We start from the raw sequence: 20,693 nt of genomic DNA on the forward strand, positions 1-20,693 counted from the left end.
CATATGCGTGTTCATATGCGTGTTCATATGCGTGTTCATATGTGTTTCGAGGGTAAGCGATAGGCAGCTTGGCAATGACGTCATGTGCGTTCATGGCGAGGTGAGGTGGGTTTGCATGCATGGTGGGGCGAGGTCCAGTTTGATGACAGAGGTGACAGTATTCTGTGGAGAAGTCTCTGAGGAGATGTGTTCATACGCGCCTGACATTTCCTCTCCTCCTGGGAGTGACATGGTGTACCCCACGGATCCACCAGAAAGGTAAACAGGGCTGGGCAGAAAGGCTATTCATAGGCCGGACATTTGATGACCACACTGGAATCACATTCTCAATAACTTTTCATAGTGCAGTGTAATCATGTACACGATCAAGCCCTGATACTTTGCTTGTTTTGAAAGTATTAGAGAATAGGCTCTATAAATTTGCTAACCAAGGAACTTGCAATAACACGTGCATCTGAATTAATATTGGATTTGTCCAGCGCTGTGGTTAGTCTGTGTCCTAACCCCGAGGGGATTAATTTTGACTGAGACAGACGAGAGGACAATCTACCCCTCTCTCTTTCCCTCTCTCTTTCTCTCTTTCCCGGTCCCTCCCTCTCTCTTTCCCTATCTCTCCCTCTTTCCATCTCCCTCTCTTTCTCTGTCCCTCTCTTTTTCCCTCTCTCTTTTTCTCTCTCTTTCCCTTTCTCTCTCTTTCTCTCTCCCTCTTTCCCTCTCTCTTTCCCTCTATCTTTCTCTCTCCCTCTCCCTCTCTTTTTCTCTCTCTCTTTTCCCTCTCCCTCTCTCTTTCCCTTGTTCACTCTGTCCTTCTGGTACAGGTGTCTATTTCTCTCCTTCTCCTCCTTCAACTTCTCCCTATTCCTCTCCCTCTTGAGTCCCAACTGTCAACTCTTCCAACTGTCATCTGTCCAGTTGTATAAAACAAGAGGTCACTAAGTGCTGTGTGTTTGATTCTGATGGGAACACAGCGCCACCTAGAGGACTTGGAACCACCAGGGGTGACTTCCTGCACCAGTGCAGACAGGCACATCATCACAAGCCAGCAGAGAGGGAAGTCCTTTGGGATACGGAGAAGACCAGGGGTGACTGTCATACCTAGAGAGCGCTGGGAAGCAGGTCTGGAACTAGGGTGGAGGTCAAGGGTCAGATGGTCCATAATTGTGCATTACAGGCAGTTTGTTATTAATTATTATGTAAACAGTGATGTAATCTTATTTATGTTTTAATTTTTTGTACAGGATAATGTAATATCTATGCAGTAGTCATATGTTCAACTATAATATATTTTGTATAACACATTATTGACATTGTGACAATGTAATTTAATATTTTGGGGGGTTACATTAAATTATATATATATTGGATTCATGGGTTCATCTAGTTGTTCCCAGGCTGTATACTGAGTCCCTAAACATCTAAAACACGACTACAGTAGTCATGTTAAGCCATATGATCTCATGTTCAGTGATTTATATTGGTACTCATGAGCAGGTCTACATGTGACCTTCCAGAGAATGACATGGGGGTCATATCTCCCTCCTAGAGGTAAAAATAGCAGGCTGGTCAGCGTCCGTTAGACTGTCAGACACTGAGTCACTGAGACGTGGCTTCATGTTCACACTGAAGGTAAACAAGCTGCTGACGGAACACAAGGCTGTAGAACACACTAGAACCTCGGAACCCACCCGAACCAGCGTACTGCGGCGGGCTGACTGAATACATTCGTTCCACAGGTAGGAGGAGGGAGGCTTTGGTGTTTGTTCAACCAGTTTTGACTATTGTCTTTCACTGTAGTTACATTAAAGCAAGGTTTTTTTTGTACCTGAAGTAGAAGAAATAGGGGTAAACATGATTACAGCTTTCTGGAACTTTTATATCCCTGAAGCACGTGGACATGATTCAAATCCAAACTGTCGTCAGTGAGCGTTCACACTGGCTGCTTGTCCACAGATAGTTATGCAAACCTAAGGTCTCCTCTGACAAATGATCTTAACAGTTACATTTTAAATAAACGATAGGGATGAAAAGATGAGTCTTGTTTGTTTTCAGGTCTGCACAGAGAGGCTGGACTCTGTGGTGGAGCACAGCACACTTCAGATGAGACTGTTGAAAGATAAATGCTCTGGTGATTGATGAGTTCTACTTTTAGGCCACAGGCACCTTTGGTGTCGAATATGATGTTTACTAGGGCCCCGGCAAAACTCTAAATACAGAAGCTTGACCCAGTTAATCTCAAGGAAGCAATCTGGAGCAGAGGAAGATACTGGACACAATGTCCTGGAATAGTGAGACAACAAGCATGGAGGATTGTGTTTGACCACAGTTTTGGGTAGATCTACTCAACTCTCAAAGGATTTACGTTGTCTCCTGAAGTGTCTCTCCAGGAATACGGCATCCTAACTTTTTGAAACTGTCCGTCCACCAAAGTTCTTTCAATTAATATTCAATTTATTGTTTTACATTTGTATTTTTTTCCCCCTGACTTTGCTGTTCCTCCAGGCGAGATGACCACGAGGTTGGAGAAGCGAGTGGATGTCCCGGTCCCTGACCTGTCACTGATCCGGGGTTTGTGGGAAGTCCGGGTGAAGAAGTACAAGCACAAACTGAGGACGGAGAAGGAGAGGGTGGAGAAGAGTGCTCTCGTTAAGTCAGTACACCTCAAACAGCATCCCAACGATTAAGGATTCAATAATAACATCTTCCTTTAGCAGACGCTTTTATCCAAAGTAGGGGAAGTGTTCAACCTGCATCCTCTTGATATACAGTCAAATGCTCCATTGGTGATCTTGGGAGTCAGATGTCTGAGCGGTGAGGGAGTCGGGCTAGTAATCAGACGGTTGCTGGATCGATTCCCCGCCGTGCAAAATGACGTTGTGTCCTTGGGCAAGGCACTTCACCTTACTTGCCTCGGGGGAATGTCCCTGTACTTACTGTAAGTCGCTCTGGATAAGAGTGTCTGCTAAATGACTAAATGTAAATGTAATGATCTGAAACGATCCCTACATATCGACCGTATCTGTAATGTAGCGAGTAGTCCTGGCTTTTGGTGTCCCCAGCTGTCGTGAATGTTTTCAAATGAGAACCACCCGAATGGCTTTGGTCAGGGTAGACCACGCTTCTCACCAAAGTATTGAGTACCTCACATTCTGATGTTACTCAGTCAGAGTTTAAAAGGTGGGTTGGACACAGCTGTCAGCTAAGCCACCATAAGAGTGAGAGGGGAAGACTTATTTAGGGGAGATGTATCAATGTGCATCCGTCCTTCCACTGACATCACTGTCATATATGTGTGCGTGGGCCTGTTGTATGTATCACACACTTCATGGAATGACAGAATGGGATTCTGGAATTAGGTAACTGTTGGAAACACCCTCTTGTCCGTCTGCATGTCTAGACACCATGTTTATTTGTGTGTGTGTGTGTGTGTAGGATCAACAAGCAGTGGCAGTACCGTATCCACTGTAAGGCTCTGAAGTCCAGTGAGGTGACATTGCTGCATCACTACCTGGACAGGACCACTCTGCAGGACATCCAACCCTGCCAGGAAACAGGCAGGGACAGCTTCCTGTGTGTGTGTGCTTGTGTTTGTGTGTGTCTCTGTTTTCCTCTTTCTGTCTCTCTCTGTCTCTCTGTCTCTCTCTGTTTCTCTCTGTCTCTCTGTCTCTCTCGCTCTCTCTCTCTCTGTCTGTCTCTCAATGTGAGTGTGCATCCCTTTCAGTTGTTCCAGTTTATTTGATAGATTCTAGATACAATGCACCGACCCCTTATTTCTTTCCATGTTTCTGACAGATTCCGAGGCGCAGGATGAAGACAGCAGGTTCATCTTTGAGCTGGATGGAGACAAATGGACTGTAAATAAGGAGACACCATGACTATTTGAGGAGGGGGGTGTACAAAACGGTTTCTCTGTGTGTAAATCCGTGAGTATTTGAATTCAGTTTAGTTTAGTTTGTTGATTGTTGTGGATGTCCTCCATGGCAGAAGCTCCCTGACAGCCTTGAGTACATGACGTACCTGAGGGAGTGGCACATCCGAGGCACCAGGATCCAGCAGCTGCCCGACTACATCATGGACTTCCAGGACCTCACCGTTCTGGAGATCCCTAAGAACGGACTCAGGAAGCTCCCTGTGGAGATAGGTACCTGTCCTCCGCCTTCACGACACAGTGGACCTAGGACCGTGGTGTGTGGAAGGATGCTATTGATTCTGTCATCCTCCTCCACATTAAATAAAGTTATTTGTTATTCGTTTGAATGAATTGTGGGACGACAAACACATCAAACTGATTTTCTTTCCCCCCCTAAACATTCTCTCTCTCACTTTCTTTCCTCCCCTCGCTTTTGTTCAGGCAAGTTGACCCAGCTGAGAGAGCTGAACGTGAACTACAACAAGCTGAGCAGCGTGCCTCCAGAGCTGGGTGACTGTGAGAGCCTGGAGCGTCTGGAGCTCACTGGCAACCTCAGCCTCAGAGAGCTGCCCTTCGAGGTGAGGGGGATGAGGACTGGATGGTTCTCGACATCTACATGTAGCTACCGACCAGGGTTTTCCAGCAGCACTGTTCAGTTAAGGCGGCCACCTAAGCAACACACGCCTGCCGACGTCGTCGTAAAAAAAACAAAAAAAGGGATTTATTGTTATTTTTATGTTTTTAGCGATATCCACCGTTGTCATGTTTTTCTCCCTTCCATTGTCCCTCTGAGCCATTGTCCAGTCCATTGTCCATTGTCCAGTGTCCCTTCTCTGTAGAACGCTTTGGAGAAAAAACTTTTTGCGCCTCCCCCCCCCCACTCCGCCGGCATACCCCACCCTACCACCTTAACTAACACATTTTCTGCGGGAAACCCTCGTACCGACCAACCTCTTCCAGCTTCTTCTGATCTCACCTCAGTAGATGACTTGTGACTGGGAATCTAGCATTTAGCAAAACGAACATCCCTATCGTACCATTTGTTTTTTGTTGCTTATAATGATGAACCGTATGCGTCTTGATGTCTGACTCTCAGCTGAGCAGCCTGAAGAAGCTGAAGCACCTGGATCTAGCGGAGAACATGTTTGCCAGCATCCCCATCTGTGCCCTTCGTATGTCCAGCCTGCAGCTGTTGGACTTGAGCAACAACCAGCTGACAGACCTACCAGAGGATATGGACAGGTACAGCCAGGCACGGACACGCGTCCAGCACAGCTACCAGAGCAGTGATGGGGGCGTTTTCACGTACAGCCCCGCTCTCTGAACCAGCCATTCTCAATCCTGGTCCACGGGACCTCCTGTCCTGCACGTTTTAGATGTTTCCTTCTTCCAGCACACCTGGTTCAAAGGAAGGGGTAGTTATTAGGATTCTGCTGAGCTTGTTAATGACGCTTTTATATGAATCAGGTGTTTTTTAAGAGGGAAACATCTCAAACATGCAGGGTAGGAGGTCCCAAGGACCAAGATTTAGAAAGGCTGGTGTAAACCAGGGATCTCCAGCCCTGTTCTGAGAGAGGGAACTTCCTGTAGGCTGTTGCGCCAATGCTAATTTGGCACACCTGATTTTAATGATTAGCTGGATGATGTGTAAAATCAGGTTGGTTAGAACTGTTACAGCAAAAACAGGAAGTTTAGCTCTCCAGAAACAGGGTTGGAGAGCCCTGTCCTAAACAACTTCTCGTCCCAGGTTACAGGAGTTGGACACTCTGTTCGTCCACAAGAACAGAATGTCCTACCTACCACTTTCTCTGTCCAAACTCCCAAACCTCAAGATGGTTGTTGTCAGTGCAGACGAGCTGAACAGCTACCCCTCCAAACTAACAGAATCCTCTGACATCAAGTAAGTGGTTATATACATCACCGCTGGAAAAGTGCATACTAATATGTTATCTGAAGTGTTTACTGGGTTCACATACGCACTCACGCGTTTCTATACAGACTCGAAAAAATAAAAGTTTTCTCCCGTATCCTGCCTTAGGTTTATCCGTCTCTATGACAACCCTTTCCACAAGGTGAAAGGGGAGGAAGAGGCTGTCAGGAAGGAAGATCATGAGAAGGAGTTCATGCAGACATATATTAACTCCCTCCAGGACAGAGGTACTGGCAGATAAGGGCAATGATGGGCCTGACAGATCAGTAGGGTTTCAGCCTGTATTATTGTGTTTGAAAGCACTCTCTGATAACACTATACTGTATGTATAGCTGATCCAACACTCCTATAGTGTAGCGAAAATAAAAACGATTCAATTACACTTTTTGTACGTTTGAAACACTTTCCTCTGCAGAAACAGTTCCCTACTCCACCACCAAAGTGTCCATCTCTTGTCTGCTGTGATGGTAGGATGCCCGGGCGAAGGAAGAAGCGGATGCAACGACGGAGGGAGGACAGCACATCTCCCTGCCTAAATCCCACATCCGTGGGACAGGCTGTGAGAGCTATGGAGGTAGAACTCTGTGGTGGGATTCTAGAACTGCACTTACGCGAAAACCCCTCAATGATGGCCTCTTCATTGGTTTCTATAGTGATAGTGGAATCCAAGAACCTACACTCACTCACAATGGTGATGCACACAAAGAGGAATGTAAGAATGAGCACGGAGCTCTCACGTGATTCCTTTCGCCGCGCCTGAGAACGAATTAGATTAGTGTACATTTTGCTTCATTGCATCCTCTACTATTTATTTTTGGACTGGAGGCATCAAATGCTCCATAAAATGACAGTTGTGTTTGAAAGGGAGGCCTGTAGAACTTCTCTCCAGCTGTGAGTACCACTCTGCTTGTTGTTCTTCGGATCTTGCTGAAAGTATTTGTAGGTTTAAGCAGTTTAGGCTGGCTTCTCACTTGTGATTGGCCTCTCAACTATCCTTTGAGAGAAACGCTGTATGTACTTTCTATGGTGATGTGATGTGACCAAACTCTTGTTGCCCAGGCAGGCTTATTTTTCCAAGGTTTCGTCTCAAGACATTGTTTATTGTTGGAGAATTAGAAGCACAGTTGATCACATCCTGTTCTCATGAGTAATAGACAATACCGTGAGCTACAGCTTTGTTATTGTGATCTTGACTGTCCTCAGATTTAGCAGTGCGTAGGATGTGGTTTTACCACTGCTTCTCATGTCGTAAGATATGCCTACTTGTGCAATCAATATGCCTGCAAATCATGTTCAATTAGAAGATTGAATGGATTTTTTAAGAATGAAAGGCTTCTTGTGAATAAAGAGAATAAAGACAACAATTAAATTACATATATTTCTTTCTTTATTATTTATTAATACGGTTGATATTATTCAAAATTAAAGTTTAAAGATAAAAGGAATTACAAATGCACAACCCATATAGACATCATTCAACGTCATTTAAAAAAAAGACATCAGTAACTGCTCAAAGTATTAACATGATCATTTTAGGCACACGTTTCATTAAAATTAAGGTGCAGTATTTAGCAATGAATGCATGTACACTGCAAGAAGGTCAAGTAGATGACTGTATGTATATTCTACGTGGATATCTGTATCGTAACTGCATAACTGATTTTTTATTTGTATTTTTGACTTCCATTTAACGATTATAGCGGCTAAATAAAATAGCCTGGATCTTCAAACAGAGCAAGTGCTGCTTTATAAAAGTTTCAAAAGATTCTTGTCTACAGCTATAGACTAGTTTCATACTACAACTGGTGCAGTGATATGTTGTAAGTTAGGGTCAAAACAGCTGACAAAATGGGTACAGTACATCAATATCTCTATTATACAGTGAATACAGGACATCCATCTACTCTTACAGGTCAGCTACGATTGTATACAAAAATAGAGTTTGTATTCAGTTTCTGACATCAATTATCTCTTTAAGAAAGCATAATTGTAAGAAAAGAGAATTAAGTCAAAGCAATGAGATGGCGAGACCAGACAGAGGCCTGTTCCTATCAGGTGTGGGCTCTGAGTTGAACTCACATCTCACAGACAAAACACACCATTACTAAACCCAGCTACCGGGCCACGACCTCATCGCTAGGGTCCTGTCAGATACCCAGCACGACAGTTGAATCCTAATGTGTCACGTTCACACCAAAAACGCTGAGGGCTGTGTGTGTGGCCATCGTCATTTCAACGCACGCACGCCTCAGCTTCTAGAAAGTGTGGCCGATAACACTCAGAAATACTGTAAGGAACAGTCAAGTAAGTGGTCGTCTAAACTGATTGGCACGTGCTAGCTGTTTTTGAAGCCGAATTTGGGGCATAGGTTTGCTTGTTGTATGCAGGGATAAACATTTGAGGTAGCAGAAAATACGCCAAAGGACTGTGGGCAGAAACTCAGTTTAGACTCACTCAGTTCAGCTTCTCATTCCTCCTCAGAGATAAGTGACCCATGCAGTGCATTTGTTTTCCTAACATGGAGTTCAGTTCATCTCCAGCATGAAGGAGGAAGAGATTCTGAGCGACTGAGTTGATCCCAGCCAGTCAGGAGTTTGTGAAGATGGGGGGTTGGCTTGTTTGGAATGTTATGGTTCCATTCTCCTTGTCAGAGTACTGGAGGCATCACACATTCAGGTCACAAGAAGCGTCACTGTGCCAATTCAAAGGAACATCACACTCATTTAAATACAGCACCACAAAGATCACTGCCAATTCCAACAGTCTATTTGGCAATTAATGACCCAAAACTGGCTTTTCATATTGATGAAATGTTCCTTTACAGGGTCTGACACAGCTAAAAGGCAGAAACGACTATTTAAAAATGAACGATGGCACAGAGATTTGCTAAAAATCAAATGCCTCAACCTCTGAAAGCTGTTAAACTGTATAGTCAACTCAGCTTATAGACTTTTCCTAACTACAGCTCTCCGTTTACGTAACAGGATTCATTGCACAGTAACTTAATTGACATACAGGTCATGGTGTTCAAATAAAGCTATGATGAAAAGGATACTATTGGCCTTGGAGTGAGAAATCCTCGCTCAGTAAACACGTGAGTAACCAGCCAGGCCGGTGGCATCAATCTCATTAAATCTACAAACATTGTCTTGGCAATTGCTTGACATTGGAGCACACAGACGCTCGGTACCACACCCACTCTTAGGGTGTCTCCTTGCCCTCCACCTTCCCAGACCTCACTGTGATTGAGGGCCTAGGGGGTCGTATGGATAGAGTTGTGATTGGGACCATTGAGTGAGAGTTTAATTGAGTGCATAAAAAAATGAATCAAACTTCAAAACAACCACTTTTACTTTCTCTCTCTCTCTTCCCGCCTTTCTTTCTCTCTTGGTGTCTGTGATTGGAAGGATTCTAAACAATAAAATTAAGGTGTCTCTGTAAAACGCAGACCAGACAAGTCACCTTCCCTTGCCAGCTGCCTGTGATCTGCCAAGGCCGCAGAGTGGCGGGAGGGGGGCGGGACCTGCAGGTGGGAGAGGGGTGGTCTTATTGGAAGCCTTGAGTGTCCATCACATGCTGCTGTCTTGCAGGAGGGGCTCGATGTCCTCGTCGCTGGTAGGCGTGGCCAGGGGGGCGGAGCCCTGTGGGTGAGGGGAGCCGGAGTTGTTCTTGCGGACCGAGCAGGTCTTGACGTCCAGGTTGTGGTGCTCGGGGATGAAGATGGCCACCAGCAGAGCCAGCAGCACGGCACACGCCCCAAACAGGAAGGGCGGGCCGGGGATGGCAGACTTCTACAGACGACAAGCAGGTAATGCTTAGCTTTGATGTTGTGTGTGTGTGTGTTATGTTTGAAATAGTAGCTGCACTTGAGAGTGTGTGAAAGAGCGCAAGACAGAGAGAGAAAGACAGAACAGTAGAGGTATTCAGTACTAATCTTCCTTTGGGCTATTTAAAACATCCTAATGTGACTATCATCATATTCTCTCCCAAACTCATATGATCGGAGAGAATGACACAAGATATTCAGTCGACACTGTGTGTGTGTGTGTGTGTCCGTACCTCGATGGTGGAGCCCTGGTGAGCTTCTCCTCCCACAGGGTCCAGCTCGTTCAGCTCCACGTTGAAGAGGAAGAAGATGAAGCCGTAGAGAGCAGGGCCCAGGCCGTTACACAGGCCTCTGATGCCCGTGACCATGCCCTGCACCACGCCTGCAAACACACACCGTACAGCTGAGGAGGAGCGCGCAAGGACAGACATGATCCTGATTTAGAGGTATAGGAGGGAAGGGGAGAAGATGGGGGAGGAGGAGAGGAGAAGGAGGTGAAGACAGGAAGAGGAGAGGAGGAGGTGGAGAAGAGGAGAGGAGAAGGAGGTGAAGAGAGGAAGAGGAGAGGAGAAGGTGGAGAAGAGGAGAGGAGAAGGAGGTGAAGAGAGGAGAAGGAGGTGAAGAGAGGTGAAGGAGGTGAAGAGAGGAGGTGAAGATAGGAGGTGAGGAGAGGAGGTGAGGAGAGGAGGAGGTGAATAGAGGAGAAGGAAGTGAAAAGAGGAGAAGAGGAGGTGAAGAGAGGAGAAGGAGGTGAGGAGAGGAGAAGTTACCCTGCTGCTCTGGGGATGCACTGCGGGAGACGAGAGCACTGACTGCTGGGAAGGTGATGCTGGACATGGCTGCCACTGTGCCTGCAGCCCACATCATCCTGAAAACACACACACAGACACACACAGACACACACAGACACACACAGACACAGACACACACAGTCACACATTTAACATTTGCCCTTGACCCACTTTCTCCTCCCTTGTCCCAGCATTACAGTCTCCGTCCCCTAAGACACCCTGCCTGCTTCGACCAGAGCTGAGTCTTACCATGGTTCAGATCCAAACCCGTACCAGGCGAGCTGGAACAGCTGGAAGCCCAGGCCTAGCAGAACCGTGTTCTTGTTCCCAATGGTTCTCATCAGGATACTCAGGAACAGAGTCTGACAGGAATACACAGAATGAGAACAATCCTGCTACAGTAGGAACAATGACATCTTACTATCACTTTCAGTATGAGCATCAACCAAAGACCATTATTCACTATTTTTTCTGGTGACTCATTCTTGTAGAAATATCAATGTAAATTGGAATCTGTTCAGACAGCAGATTACTGAAGTAGAAGGACAAAGGAAAACAGTACGATACCTGAGCCACAATAGACAGGATTCCCACCATGGCGATAAAGGCAGTGATGGCAGCTGGAGAAAAGTCAATGACCTGAGGGAGTTCAAAAAGGAAGTAAGCATCTCTCCAACAATCCCACCACACGCTTTTATTACTCTCAACAGATATCACAACAGATTTCAAATTAGACAGATGAGATTGTGTATGTGCTTGTGTGTGTATATGCTTGGTGTGTGTGTGTGTGTGTGTGGGTGCGTCACCTGTCTCAAGTAGAGAAAGAAGCTGGAGTATTGTCCTGCCTCGGGCAGGTAGGACAGGAACACAGTAACACAGATCAGCAGCACTGTGGAGTCTTTTCCCACGCGCCGCAGAGACTAAGGGGAGAACACACACACACAAGCACCCACACACACACAAGCACCCACACACACACAGACACCCACACACAGGCACCCACACACACAAGCACCCACACACACACAGACACCCACACACAGGCACCCACACACACAAGCACCCACACACACACAGGCACCCACACACAGGCACCCACACACACAAGCACCCACACACACACAAGCACCCACACACACACAAGCACCCACACACACACAAGCACCCACACACACACAGGCACCCACACACACAAGCACCCACACACACACAGACACCCACACACAGGCACCCACACACACAAGCACCCACACACACACAGGCACCCACACACAGGCACCTGGTTAAGCACGGAGTGTCGCCGTCATTTAACCTGGGGTTATGGACACCATCAGTTGGCTGCTAAGGTCACGGCGAGCTATTCTAGGTTAGGTAACAGTATCTCACAGCGAAGGGGTCGGCCTGCTCCCAGGAGATGGCCTTTCCCCAGGTGCTCAGCCTCATCTTGTCTGGGAGCGACTCGGGGACGATGAAGAACACGAAGGCAATGTCGGCCACGGCGATGATGGTGGCCAGCAGCACCACCAGACTGTCGCCGTAGCTCGCCGACAGGTACGCCCCGATGGCCGGGCTCGTCACCAGGCTCGCCGCGAACGTCGCCGACACCTGCAGAGAGAGAGAGAGGGAGAAGCAGAGAGAGGCAGAGAGAGAGAGAGGCAGAGAGAGAGGCAGAGAGAGAGAGGCAGAGAGAGGGAGAGAGGCAGAGAGAGGGAGAGAGGCAGAGAGAGAGAGACGGGTGAACACGTTAAGGTGGGTATGTAAACATTTGGACTTGTTTTGTGAAGGTTTGTTTCTGTCATGAGATTGGCTGAAGTTTTTAATAGTCCAAGAAGTAATTTTTAGTCCATTGAAGTGCAGTGTTGGTGAATGTGGAGGCCGTTATCAGGCCAGTATAAGAACTGGGTGAGTTGCAGCTGCAGGGTTTGCATTCACCAAGCGTCTCAGAGTGGAGTACTGATCAAGGATGTCTGCGTATCCTTCCACTGAAAGCAGCCCTATGACCCTAAGTATCCTTCCACCCCCTTAAGAAAATAAATACGGCTTTCTCATCTCTGGACCGTGACAGGGCGTGGCTGGGGGCATGGCTGGGGGCGTGGCCAGGGGCGTGGCCGGGGGCTCTCACCAGTCCGTAGGCTGTGCTGCGTTCGTGCTCCTCTGTGATGTCAGCCACGTAGGCGAAGATCACCGAGAACGTGACGGAGAAAACTCCGGAAACGGAGATCAGCGCGAAATACCACCTGCACATGGGGGGGGGGGGGGGGGGGGAGGACATTAACGTAGGGTGAACAACAACATTTCATACTATAGGTACTACATCAGCACCGCATATTTCTATATAATAACTAAGACTAACTTATATTTTATTGTCGTTTTTCTACTTATGTTTAAATGTTCACTGTTTGGACCCGCCCACCAAAGTAAATTCCTTGTTTGTGACCACTTACTTTACGATTAAACTCAATTCTGATTTTGGTTCTGAAGAAAAACAAGATCCATTGAATAGAGACGTCTGTGTTTTGTCATTATAACTCTCAGCCACGTCTCCCCCTCTTTATAACTTCAAAACGACCACTTTAGTTCTGACTGAGAGGGATGGACAAATACCAGTTCAATCTGTGTGTGTGTGTGTGTGTGTGTGTGTGTGTGTGTGTGTGTGTGTGTGTGTGTGTGTGTGTGTGTGTGTGTGTGTGTGTGTGTGTGTGTATAATCATGAGAACCACATGCCCCTGATTCCCAGCCCTGTGTTTGCATTGAGAAGTCACTGACTGCACTGCAGCGGCCCCCCTCACATGAGAAGCATGTGACTGCTCACAAAGAACACAATGTCTGCTTGCTGGTACATGCTGGCTTGGTTCGGCCTGCTTGCCTGTCTGCCTGTTTTCTGGGGCCAGAGCTGAATGTGGCTGGGGTGGCTAGTGGTTCATCTAGGGTAATGGTAAAGGTGAGAACTCTATGGTTGTGGGCTATGTGCTATTGTCTATACAAGCCTGGGATCTAGATGTAGTAAACCAAATACTGGGAGCCTTGTTTTGGGCTGGGGGTCGGTAGGTTAAAGGCTGGAGGTCAAGGGTCAAGGCCTGGGGCTTACCATGGGCTGATCCTCATGAGGGGGATGGGAGCACAGGTGAAGAACACAGTCATCAGCAGGAAAGACTTCCTGCCCCACACGTCCGACAGAGCACCAATCAGAGGGGCGCTCAGGAACGACAGCAGGCCCTGCGTACATGCCAGTACACACACGCACAATGTCACCAACGGGGGATATGAAAACATCAACACTCGTGTCAGTGAGCCTTGAGAATTCAACTCAGTACAAGAACAAGCACCTGGAGCAGATGACGATAACTAGCATTTGTAACAATAGCATTTGTTTTAACATTCAGAAATCGTTCATAATATCCAGTGCTATCGGGGCATAACCCAATTCAACTGACAATCACTATATGAGTCAGAGTTGTCAAGTTTACTCAATAGGCGGAAGCAGATGGAGCTCTTCTACAGGGGAGTTTTCACAACTAATTATTGTAACAAGGCCGGAAGGTTTCACAACAACAAAATTTCGCAAACAACATAACCATAGCAACGCTTTTCAGAGATGAGAAAGCCATGACGCTAACCTCCGCTCTTTATGTCGCTATAACTAACGGTTAAAACAGTCCAATTTAAAGATGACTAGTTAATTAAGTTTCTCACCTTCACGCCTTGAACCAGACCGTTCATCAAGAAGGTGTGCTGAGGGAAGGTTTCATGGAGAACCTGCTCAACAGACACGCACAATAAACACAACATGTCACTTAGGCTTTAGGGCCAAACTCGACTACAACAACAACAAAAAAGGCCAAGCTGATGCGTGCTTGGTGACAACTTGGCCGGATCCCCGTTCCCACTCTTTACTAACGGTCAGCATTGGTGTTGTCAACAGTCCCCACGCGAAGAACTCCAAGAAGATGACCACAACAGCATGGGTAACTTTAGCACGACTTGTGCTGTGCTGGGATGGGTCGGAAGAGAAAAAGAAGTCAATATAAAAGTTGTTGATGAAAGTACTAGTGGTAGTAAATGAGTGAACAGAAGCCGCCAAGTGTCTCGACTAGAATTAGCTAGAATGGAATTTTATTTTAAAAACTGGTTAGACTAACTAGTGCCAGCTGTGTTTACTTTATCTGTCATCCGACCGTAACCACCTTGCTTAGTTTGGTCTTTGCTGTAGCGTTTTTAGCACTTCGCTAGCTTGCTAGCTACAGTAGTACTGTACTTAAACGTCAGTGTTGTGGCAGACAAGGCTTTTCGCTCATATTTAGCCACGACGAAATATTCGGTTATAAAACAGTTCAACTATACGCTATTTAGCTAGCGCTCTGTCAAATATTACAACAATCATTAACAGCAACCCCTAGCTAGAACTACAGTATCTATTTGCTCACTACTTACTGAGGTCCCATCTCTTTTCCTGACCAACATGATGTCGTTGGCCTCACTCGGTATTTTTTCTAGGTTAATTTCACATCTTGATGACTCGTTATTTGCATGAAGTCCATTCTGAAAATATGTCCGAGATGTATCCGTTACTTCCAGTTTGTCTGATGTTAATACTATGGCAATGTCTGTACGTTATTTCACCGATTGTCATGGACTGAGAAAACTGGGGGAGTTTTTTTCTAAAATTCCTCCGTTCTGATGTCCATCATGACATCCGTCTTCCGCCCGGCACCGCCTCCGTCACGCGCGACCCGGATATCACAAAACATCTGTTCTCGGTGCAGTTTTTTCCTTGGCCACTGCAACCGTCTGTCGAGAGACGTGAACTACAGAACCGACCTCAGATCAGCCAAGATATTTGTGAATGGGTAGTTGCTCTCTTCTTTGTTGGCTTGTGTACATGGTTTTGAGAATGTAACTGCGCCACCTATTGCTTTACAGTGCAAGCTACAATGCAGTTGATGTATTTAAACATTTCTTACGAAAAGCTTGGATATAATTAAAACAATTTGAGTTCGTTATTCTTGCATATTCTCTATTCAAAGTGCATGAGCTCTTCTGTGCCCCTGTTTAACGTGAAAAGGAAAGAAAACGTAGTCTGCGATAGATCCCACTATTTGGCAGGAAGATTTTTGCGTGTCGCTTTCTCACACAAAATAGTGGATCTCTATTTGGTAGGCAGAAGGATAGGGATAGGCGGGACTCGGTCGAAGAATTTGGGTTGTATGCAAACGGCGCAGAGGGGATCAATTTAGACATACTATTCGTCTGGTAAGCAACCGTGACACTGATCTTTCGATTGGTAAGACGCATGGACTCTTATTAGCTTTTATTTGCGCCGGGTTATGCGTTTGCAGTGACAATTACGTGGTAAAACGAGGTAGAGGTTTTCATTTTGTTCATGTGAGACCGACCCACTGGCTAGCTACCCTCCCCTCCTTCTTTGTTCGCTTGCGCCTTTTCGCACTGATGCGGGGTTTGTAAATACTTGGTGCAACATGGCTGACATTGAGGTTACCTGAGCAGATATCACCTATGTAACAATTATGCATCACATTGGCATTATTGGGATGAGGTTCACACGTGTTGGCAGTAAACAACCAGAACCTCCCCCTTTACGTTAACGGTATTCATTGTAAACAAAACGTCTATTTTGAGGTCACAATATTGGCATCTCAAGTTGTAGAACCAGTTTAATGTTTCCCAGCTTCTTAATGAAAGGTAAGTACGTTTTTTTACATAACAGTAATGGAATACAACGATATTAGTGTAATTTATGAAAGACATTACCTGGAGATAATGAAGCTGAATGAATTGAATCATTGAATTTGGCCACATTGTACTTAAGGCTATCCACGTCTATAACTGGCTTGTTGATCTCGTACATGGGCAAATCAAATATATTTGCCTTGTTATTGATAACCAATTGAAACAAGCTTAGTACAAACATTGATGTAAAACCTCTGTAGCCTACAACATCATCCCAAAATGCATCGTCCCAGACTGTGAGCAATGCTTGTGCCTTGGGTTTTGCTATTCGGGACACACTGCCTCATAGTCAATCATATTATATTACTGCAGAGTGGCTTGTCTCTGATTTCAGTGCTGATGCTAATTTGCCATCTTTCTTTCCACAGTGCCACAGGCCAGAGTAACCACAGTAGGGAGCCGCAGAGAGCACCCATCCTTCCAGGAGCCACAAGCTGCATGTGGGGGCCAGCCCTCCTTCTACGGTCCCCATCTCAGAGCTCCAGAGTAGCAGACACTGTCCTCCTCCCCCGGCAGCCTGGCTGCCCACCCACATGCACATGAATGAAGACCCCATTTGGGAAGACGCCAGGCCAGAGACCCAGAGCCGATGGGGGTAAGAACCAGACAGGCAGACAGACAGGCAGGCAGACAGGCAGACAATCAGCCGAACAAACAGACACAAGCCTTTTTTAAACAGATCCTGCCAGATCGCCTCTTTATGGCGGGTTGGTTGTTTACACTGAACCAAACAATGCCAGCTTAATGCGGCACCCCGTGTGGAACCATGATGGCGTTCTGGAATCAGAGGCGTGACCTTGGTGTCTGATGTGTGTAGTCTCGTCATGCCAGCTCTTCCTTTGACCCAGACGTCAACTATGCTTTTACATGCTATGTAAAAGGCTTCAGACAGTCAGACAGACTCAGATGTATAAGTAGGCCGAGACACACACTCCTACAACGAGGCAAGAATGTTCTGTTACAGATCGGAATGTAGGTTATACATGTCTTTATAACCGTGCTACAAAGCTAGAAACTGTTTTTCATTACAACTTTGTTTGATGTTGAGGTGTTAATTATAATCTGCGGCCGTCTGGCACATTTTTAGACCCCGTGTCTGTTGTTTCAGGGCATTCGGGAGTTTCTGCAAATATGATGAAGAAAAAGAATTCCCACAAGTGAGTTGGTTATCTTCACCTCCTCAGATCATATGCCTCTATGCTCATGAATTACCTCGTCTAACATCAGTTTGACTCACAGACATAAAAATATCAAAATATAACATCATTTCTTCGGCCTCCCTCACCCTCCGTAGAAAACAGAAGACCAGTGTGGGCCCCAGCAAGCCGCTAGCCCAGCCCAGACGCAACATTGTGGGCTGCAGGATCCAGCACATCTGGAAGGAAGGCAGCAAGTCGTCCCAGTGGAAGGGCACCGTCTTGGACCAGGTCCCTGTCAACCCCTCGCTCTACCTGATCAAGTACGATGGATTCGACTGCATCTACGGCCTGGAGTTGCACACAGATGAGCGTGTGCAGGGGCTGGAGGTGCTGCCTGATCGAGTCGGTAGGTCTAGCAGGAAACCAGTGGGCTTCACAAACATCTGTCTCATTCTCTGGCTAAAGTCCATCTTGACATTCACATGTTCCATGTCTTGGACTAGTAAACGACACATTTGGTCCCCAGCAAAAACAAAATGGCACATGTCATTTCAAATCACAATCACACGTGTGCAAGTCTTTGGTAGCTACATCCAAGCTTTTGTCTGAGTGGTCTTCCCTCTCTCCCAGCTCCCTCTCGTGTGGGCGATGCCATCCTGGCAGACACCATGATAGGCAAGGCTGTGGAGCACATGTTTGAGACAGAGGAGGGACCGAAAGAGGAGTGGAGGGGCATGGTGCTGGCCCGAGCCCCCATCATGACCACCTGGTTCTACATCACCTACGAGAAGGACCCTGTCCTTTACATGTACCAGCTGCTTGACGACTACAAGGAGGGGGACCTTCGGATCATGCCTGACTCTAGTGAGCATTACACACACACAGTACTGGGCTGACTTCTTAAGGCATACAAGGGTTTTGTGTTCATGAATATCGTCTTGTTTTTTGGTCTTCTGTGTTTAAAAGTGCAATTTGGGGAAAAAAAGTTTGTTTAATCTTAGTTTTTATTTTTAATTGTGCCTAACACTTTTGCACAGTACTATAGTACTACTAATAGATAGCGATTCATAGTCTCCATCTTTCAGACTCTTTCATTCTTTCTTTTGTTCGCTGGCTTTCTTTAATTCTATTCTCTTCTCTGCTATGTTTATTAACATTTCACATCGGTGAAAGTGCTTTCTCTAACGAGGATGTCTTCCGTCCTAGACGACTCTCCGCCAGCTGAACGGGAGCCAGGGGAAGTGGTGGATAGTCTGGTCGGCAAACAGGTGGAGTACGCCAAAGAGGACGGAGGCAAAAGGACTGGCATGGTCATTCACCAGGTGGAGGCCAAACCATCGGTGTACTTCATCAAGTTTGACGACGACTTTCATATTTACGTATATGACTTGGTAAAAACATCATAGGCCTCATCTGCAGTATCGTCGATCCATAGACTTTGACGAAGATCGTGAAGATTTCTCTATGACAAGACAAAACTACCCCCCCCCCCTCTCTCTCCTTTCCCATACCATTATAAATGGACAATTCTTTGTGGCCCTTTGTTTCATGACACAATATTATTGTACATTACGGTTCCAACTTTTCCCTTTGTTGATGAAGGAAAGGACTTGCCTACAGAACCCACCCATGTCTGTAAGCTTGTTCTTGGAATTGGAACAGTTTTAGGAGAGACTATGTTAGAGCATTTGAGCTACTTGATAAATGGCCCCATCTATTCCGTTTGTAAGAAATGCCCCAATGACGTTGTCTCTCATTGAAGGTTAGTTTCCAAGACTAAAAGTATTTAAGCACTTCGGACTTTATGGGTTCACAGAATCCCTGTAAAATGGGTTCACTATAGGCCAACTGTTTCATAGAAGGTGTGAGTGGAACTACAGATGTGGCCACAAAGTTTTGCAGTGTTCATTCGTCAGATATCATGTTTCTTTTTCTTTTCATGTTTTTTTGTTGTCTTTTTCACAGTGACTTACTGTATTTCATAGCGTTGTAGTTTTATGCATTTTGGAATGGCATATCTTTTGGCACATATAGTCTACTATTTTTTTATACTTTTGCTTTGATTGTACTCATGTTTTGTATAATCCTATTTTTAATATATATGTACTACCATATGCTAATCTAACCCTATTTAGAACCACAAGTATCTAGCCTAAAAGCTAATTGACATTGACAATGAATAGTTATAAAACGGGCAACAGCAAATCTAGTGCGCATATATTCAGTTGATTTTTATTTTTTATTTTTTTTTGTATTCATGTAACTTGCAGCTCACTGAACCAGATGGCATTATTCCCATGCTCAGCTCGCCTGTCCAAAGTTTCATGTGCCTGAAGTGTTGGTAGACATTTCCCTAACAAACCTTCCCTGTCAGGGGTTGAAGATGTTGTTGGCATCCTGAGGGGCCCATCCTGGATCATAGGGGTGGTAGAACCCTGTCCTCCTCTAGGGTGTACAGGCTTGGGCTGGAAAGGTTACTTGCCCCCCAACCGATTGTCTTTTCCTGAGTTTTCATTGATTTCAACCTCGTCTCTCATCGAAGCAGACATGTACTCTGGCCTGATCCCAGACCTGTCTGACTTTCACCGTGTTGTCTTCGTCCACGTTACCATTTCTGTTTCCTTCCACGTTACCAGAAGACTTTTAAGAGGATATTCAGATTCAGTCAACTTTTAATCTTGGAATTCTGTTAGATGGGTGATGTTGTGATGTTTAAAGTGTTACCCGGTATTATTGAGATCTCTTGTCTGTGTCTGTGTCGTCCGTACCAGCAGTAAATCCTAGAGCTGCTCCAGATTAACCCTCCGCAACCGTCACTCTGAACGCACAAACACTCGCCCATGCCCGCCCGGTGTGAGGACAGGTCTGAAATCAGACGCAGATCGCTGATCTACACGTACCAGGGTTGACCTCTATCTGAATGCTAGAGTCCGGGTGGCTCTTCATTGATCGCCATGCTGTGGAGATCTGTGGTTGTGTGCCGGCGCTGGATCCAACCAGACGTCACCTTCGTACCTATACTGTCGTGCTGCACTGTGTGTAATGTCGATCAACTTATGAAAAGCAGCCTTGTTTTGCATGCGTGTAGTTCAGTGTAAAATTGATGTGAGTTGCATGTCGTTTTTTTTTCCTTTTTTTTTTTTTCAAGTTATATGCGGTTAATAAGTGTCAGTTGTGGCATTGGGTAAGTTGTTTTTGTACTGTGCGTTACAGGAACAGATGTGCTGGGTGATGCTTAATGAGTGCCAACTCAAGTTGCCAGTGTTGTACAGCATTTTAAGGGTCACACAGTTCCAAATAAACAATTCTTTGTTTTTTCAGAAAGTTGTATATCTGCGTTTTCACAAAGAGA

General features: G+C 45.9%; 3 protein-coding genes across 9 annotated transcripts; 2 read left to right on the forward strand and 1 right to left on the reverse strand.

The window, feature by feature from the left end:
- Positions 1–786: 786 nt before the first annotated feature.
- lrrc2 (leucine rich repeat containing 2) lies at positions 787–7,211 on the forward strand. Of its 3 annotated transcripts, XM_047048269.1 has the most exons (12): positions 787–1,116; positions 1,627–1,733; positions 2,050–2,125; positions 2,500–2,647; positions 3,430–3,551; positions 3,790–3,851; positions 3,982–4,138; positions 4,349–4,485; positions 5,004–5,149; positions 5,655–5,807; positions 5,946–6,064; positions 6,253–7,211. In XM_047048269.1, exons 3-12 carry the CDS (start codon positions 2,098–2,100, stop codon positions 6,300–6,302), a joined length of 1,122 nt encoding a protein of 373 aa, XP_046904225.1. In that variant the 5' UTR covers positions 787–1,116; positions 1,627–1,733; positions 2,050–2,097; the 3' UTR covers positions 6,303–7,211. The 3 variants fall into 3 exon arrangements, with proteins under 3 accessions (XP_046904225.1, XP_046904226.1, XP_046904224.1); XM_047048268.1 differs by lacking the exon at positions 787–1,116 and having other exon boundaries at positions 1,567–1,733; XM_047048270.1 differs by lacking the exons at positions 787–1,116; positions 2,050–2,125 and having other exon boundaries at positions 1,561–1,733.
- mfsd14bb (major facilitator superfamily domain containing 14Bb) lies at positions 7,202–15,158 on the reverse strand. Its single transcript, XM_047048267.1, has 12 exons — positions 14,886–15,158; positions 14,353–14,445; positions 14,148–14,210; positions 13,543–13,670; positions 12,577–12,691; positions 11,841–12,059; positions 11,261–11,374; positions 11,022–11,093; positions 10,704–10,816; positions 10,434–10,531; positions 9,897–10,045; positions 7,202–9,628 (listed from the first exon to the last, which is right to left on the reverse strand). Exons 1-12 carry the CDS (start codon positions 14,913–14,915, stop codon positions 9,407–9,409), a joined length of 1,416 nt encoding a protein of 471 aa, XP_046904223.1. The 5' UTR covers positions 14,916–15,158; the 3' UTR covers positions 7,202–9,406.
- A 457-nt stretch (positions 15,159–15,615) lies between these two features.
- spinb (spindlin b) lies at positions 15,616–20,661 on the forward strand. Of its 5 annotated transcripts, none has more exons than XM_047048584.1 (6): positions 15,616–16,154; positions 16,571–16,797; positions 17,290–17,359; positions 17,497–17,747; positions 17,972–18,205; positions 18,548–20,661. In XM_047048584.1, exons 2-6 carry the CDS (start codon positions 16,746–16,748, stop codon positions 18,745–18,747), a joined length of 807 nt encoding a protein of 268 aa, XP_046904540.1. In that variant the 5' UTR covers positions 15,616–16,154; positions 16,571–16,745; the 3' UTR covers positions 18,748–20,661. The 5 variants fall into 5 exon arrangements, with proteins under 5 accessions (XP_046904540.1, XP_046904543.1, XP_046904541.1 ...); XM_047048587.1 differs by having other exon boundaries at positions 17,311–17,359; XM_047048585.1 differs by having other exon boundaries at positions 15,616–15,735.
- Positions 20,662–20,693: the final 32 nt, after the last annotated feature.

Source organism: Hypomesus transpacificus, chromosome 24 (genome assembly GCF_021917145.1).
Source record: "Hypomesus transpacificus isolate Combined female chromosome 24, fHypTra1, whole genome shotgun sequence".
Taxonomy (NCBI): domain Eukaryota; kingdom Metazoa; phylum Chordata; class Actinopteri; order Osmeriformes; family Osmeridae; genus Hypomesus; species Hypomesus transpacificus.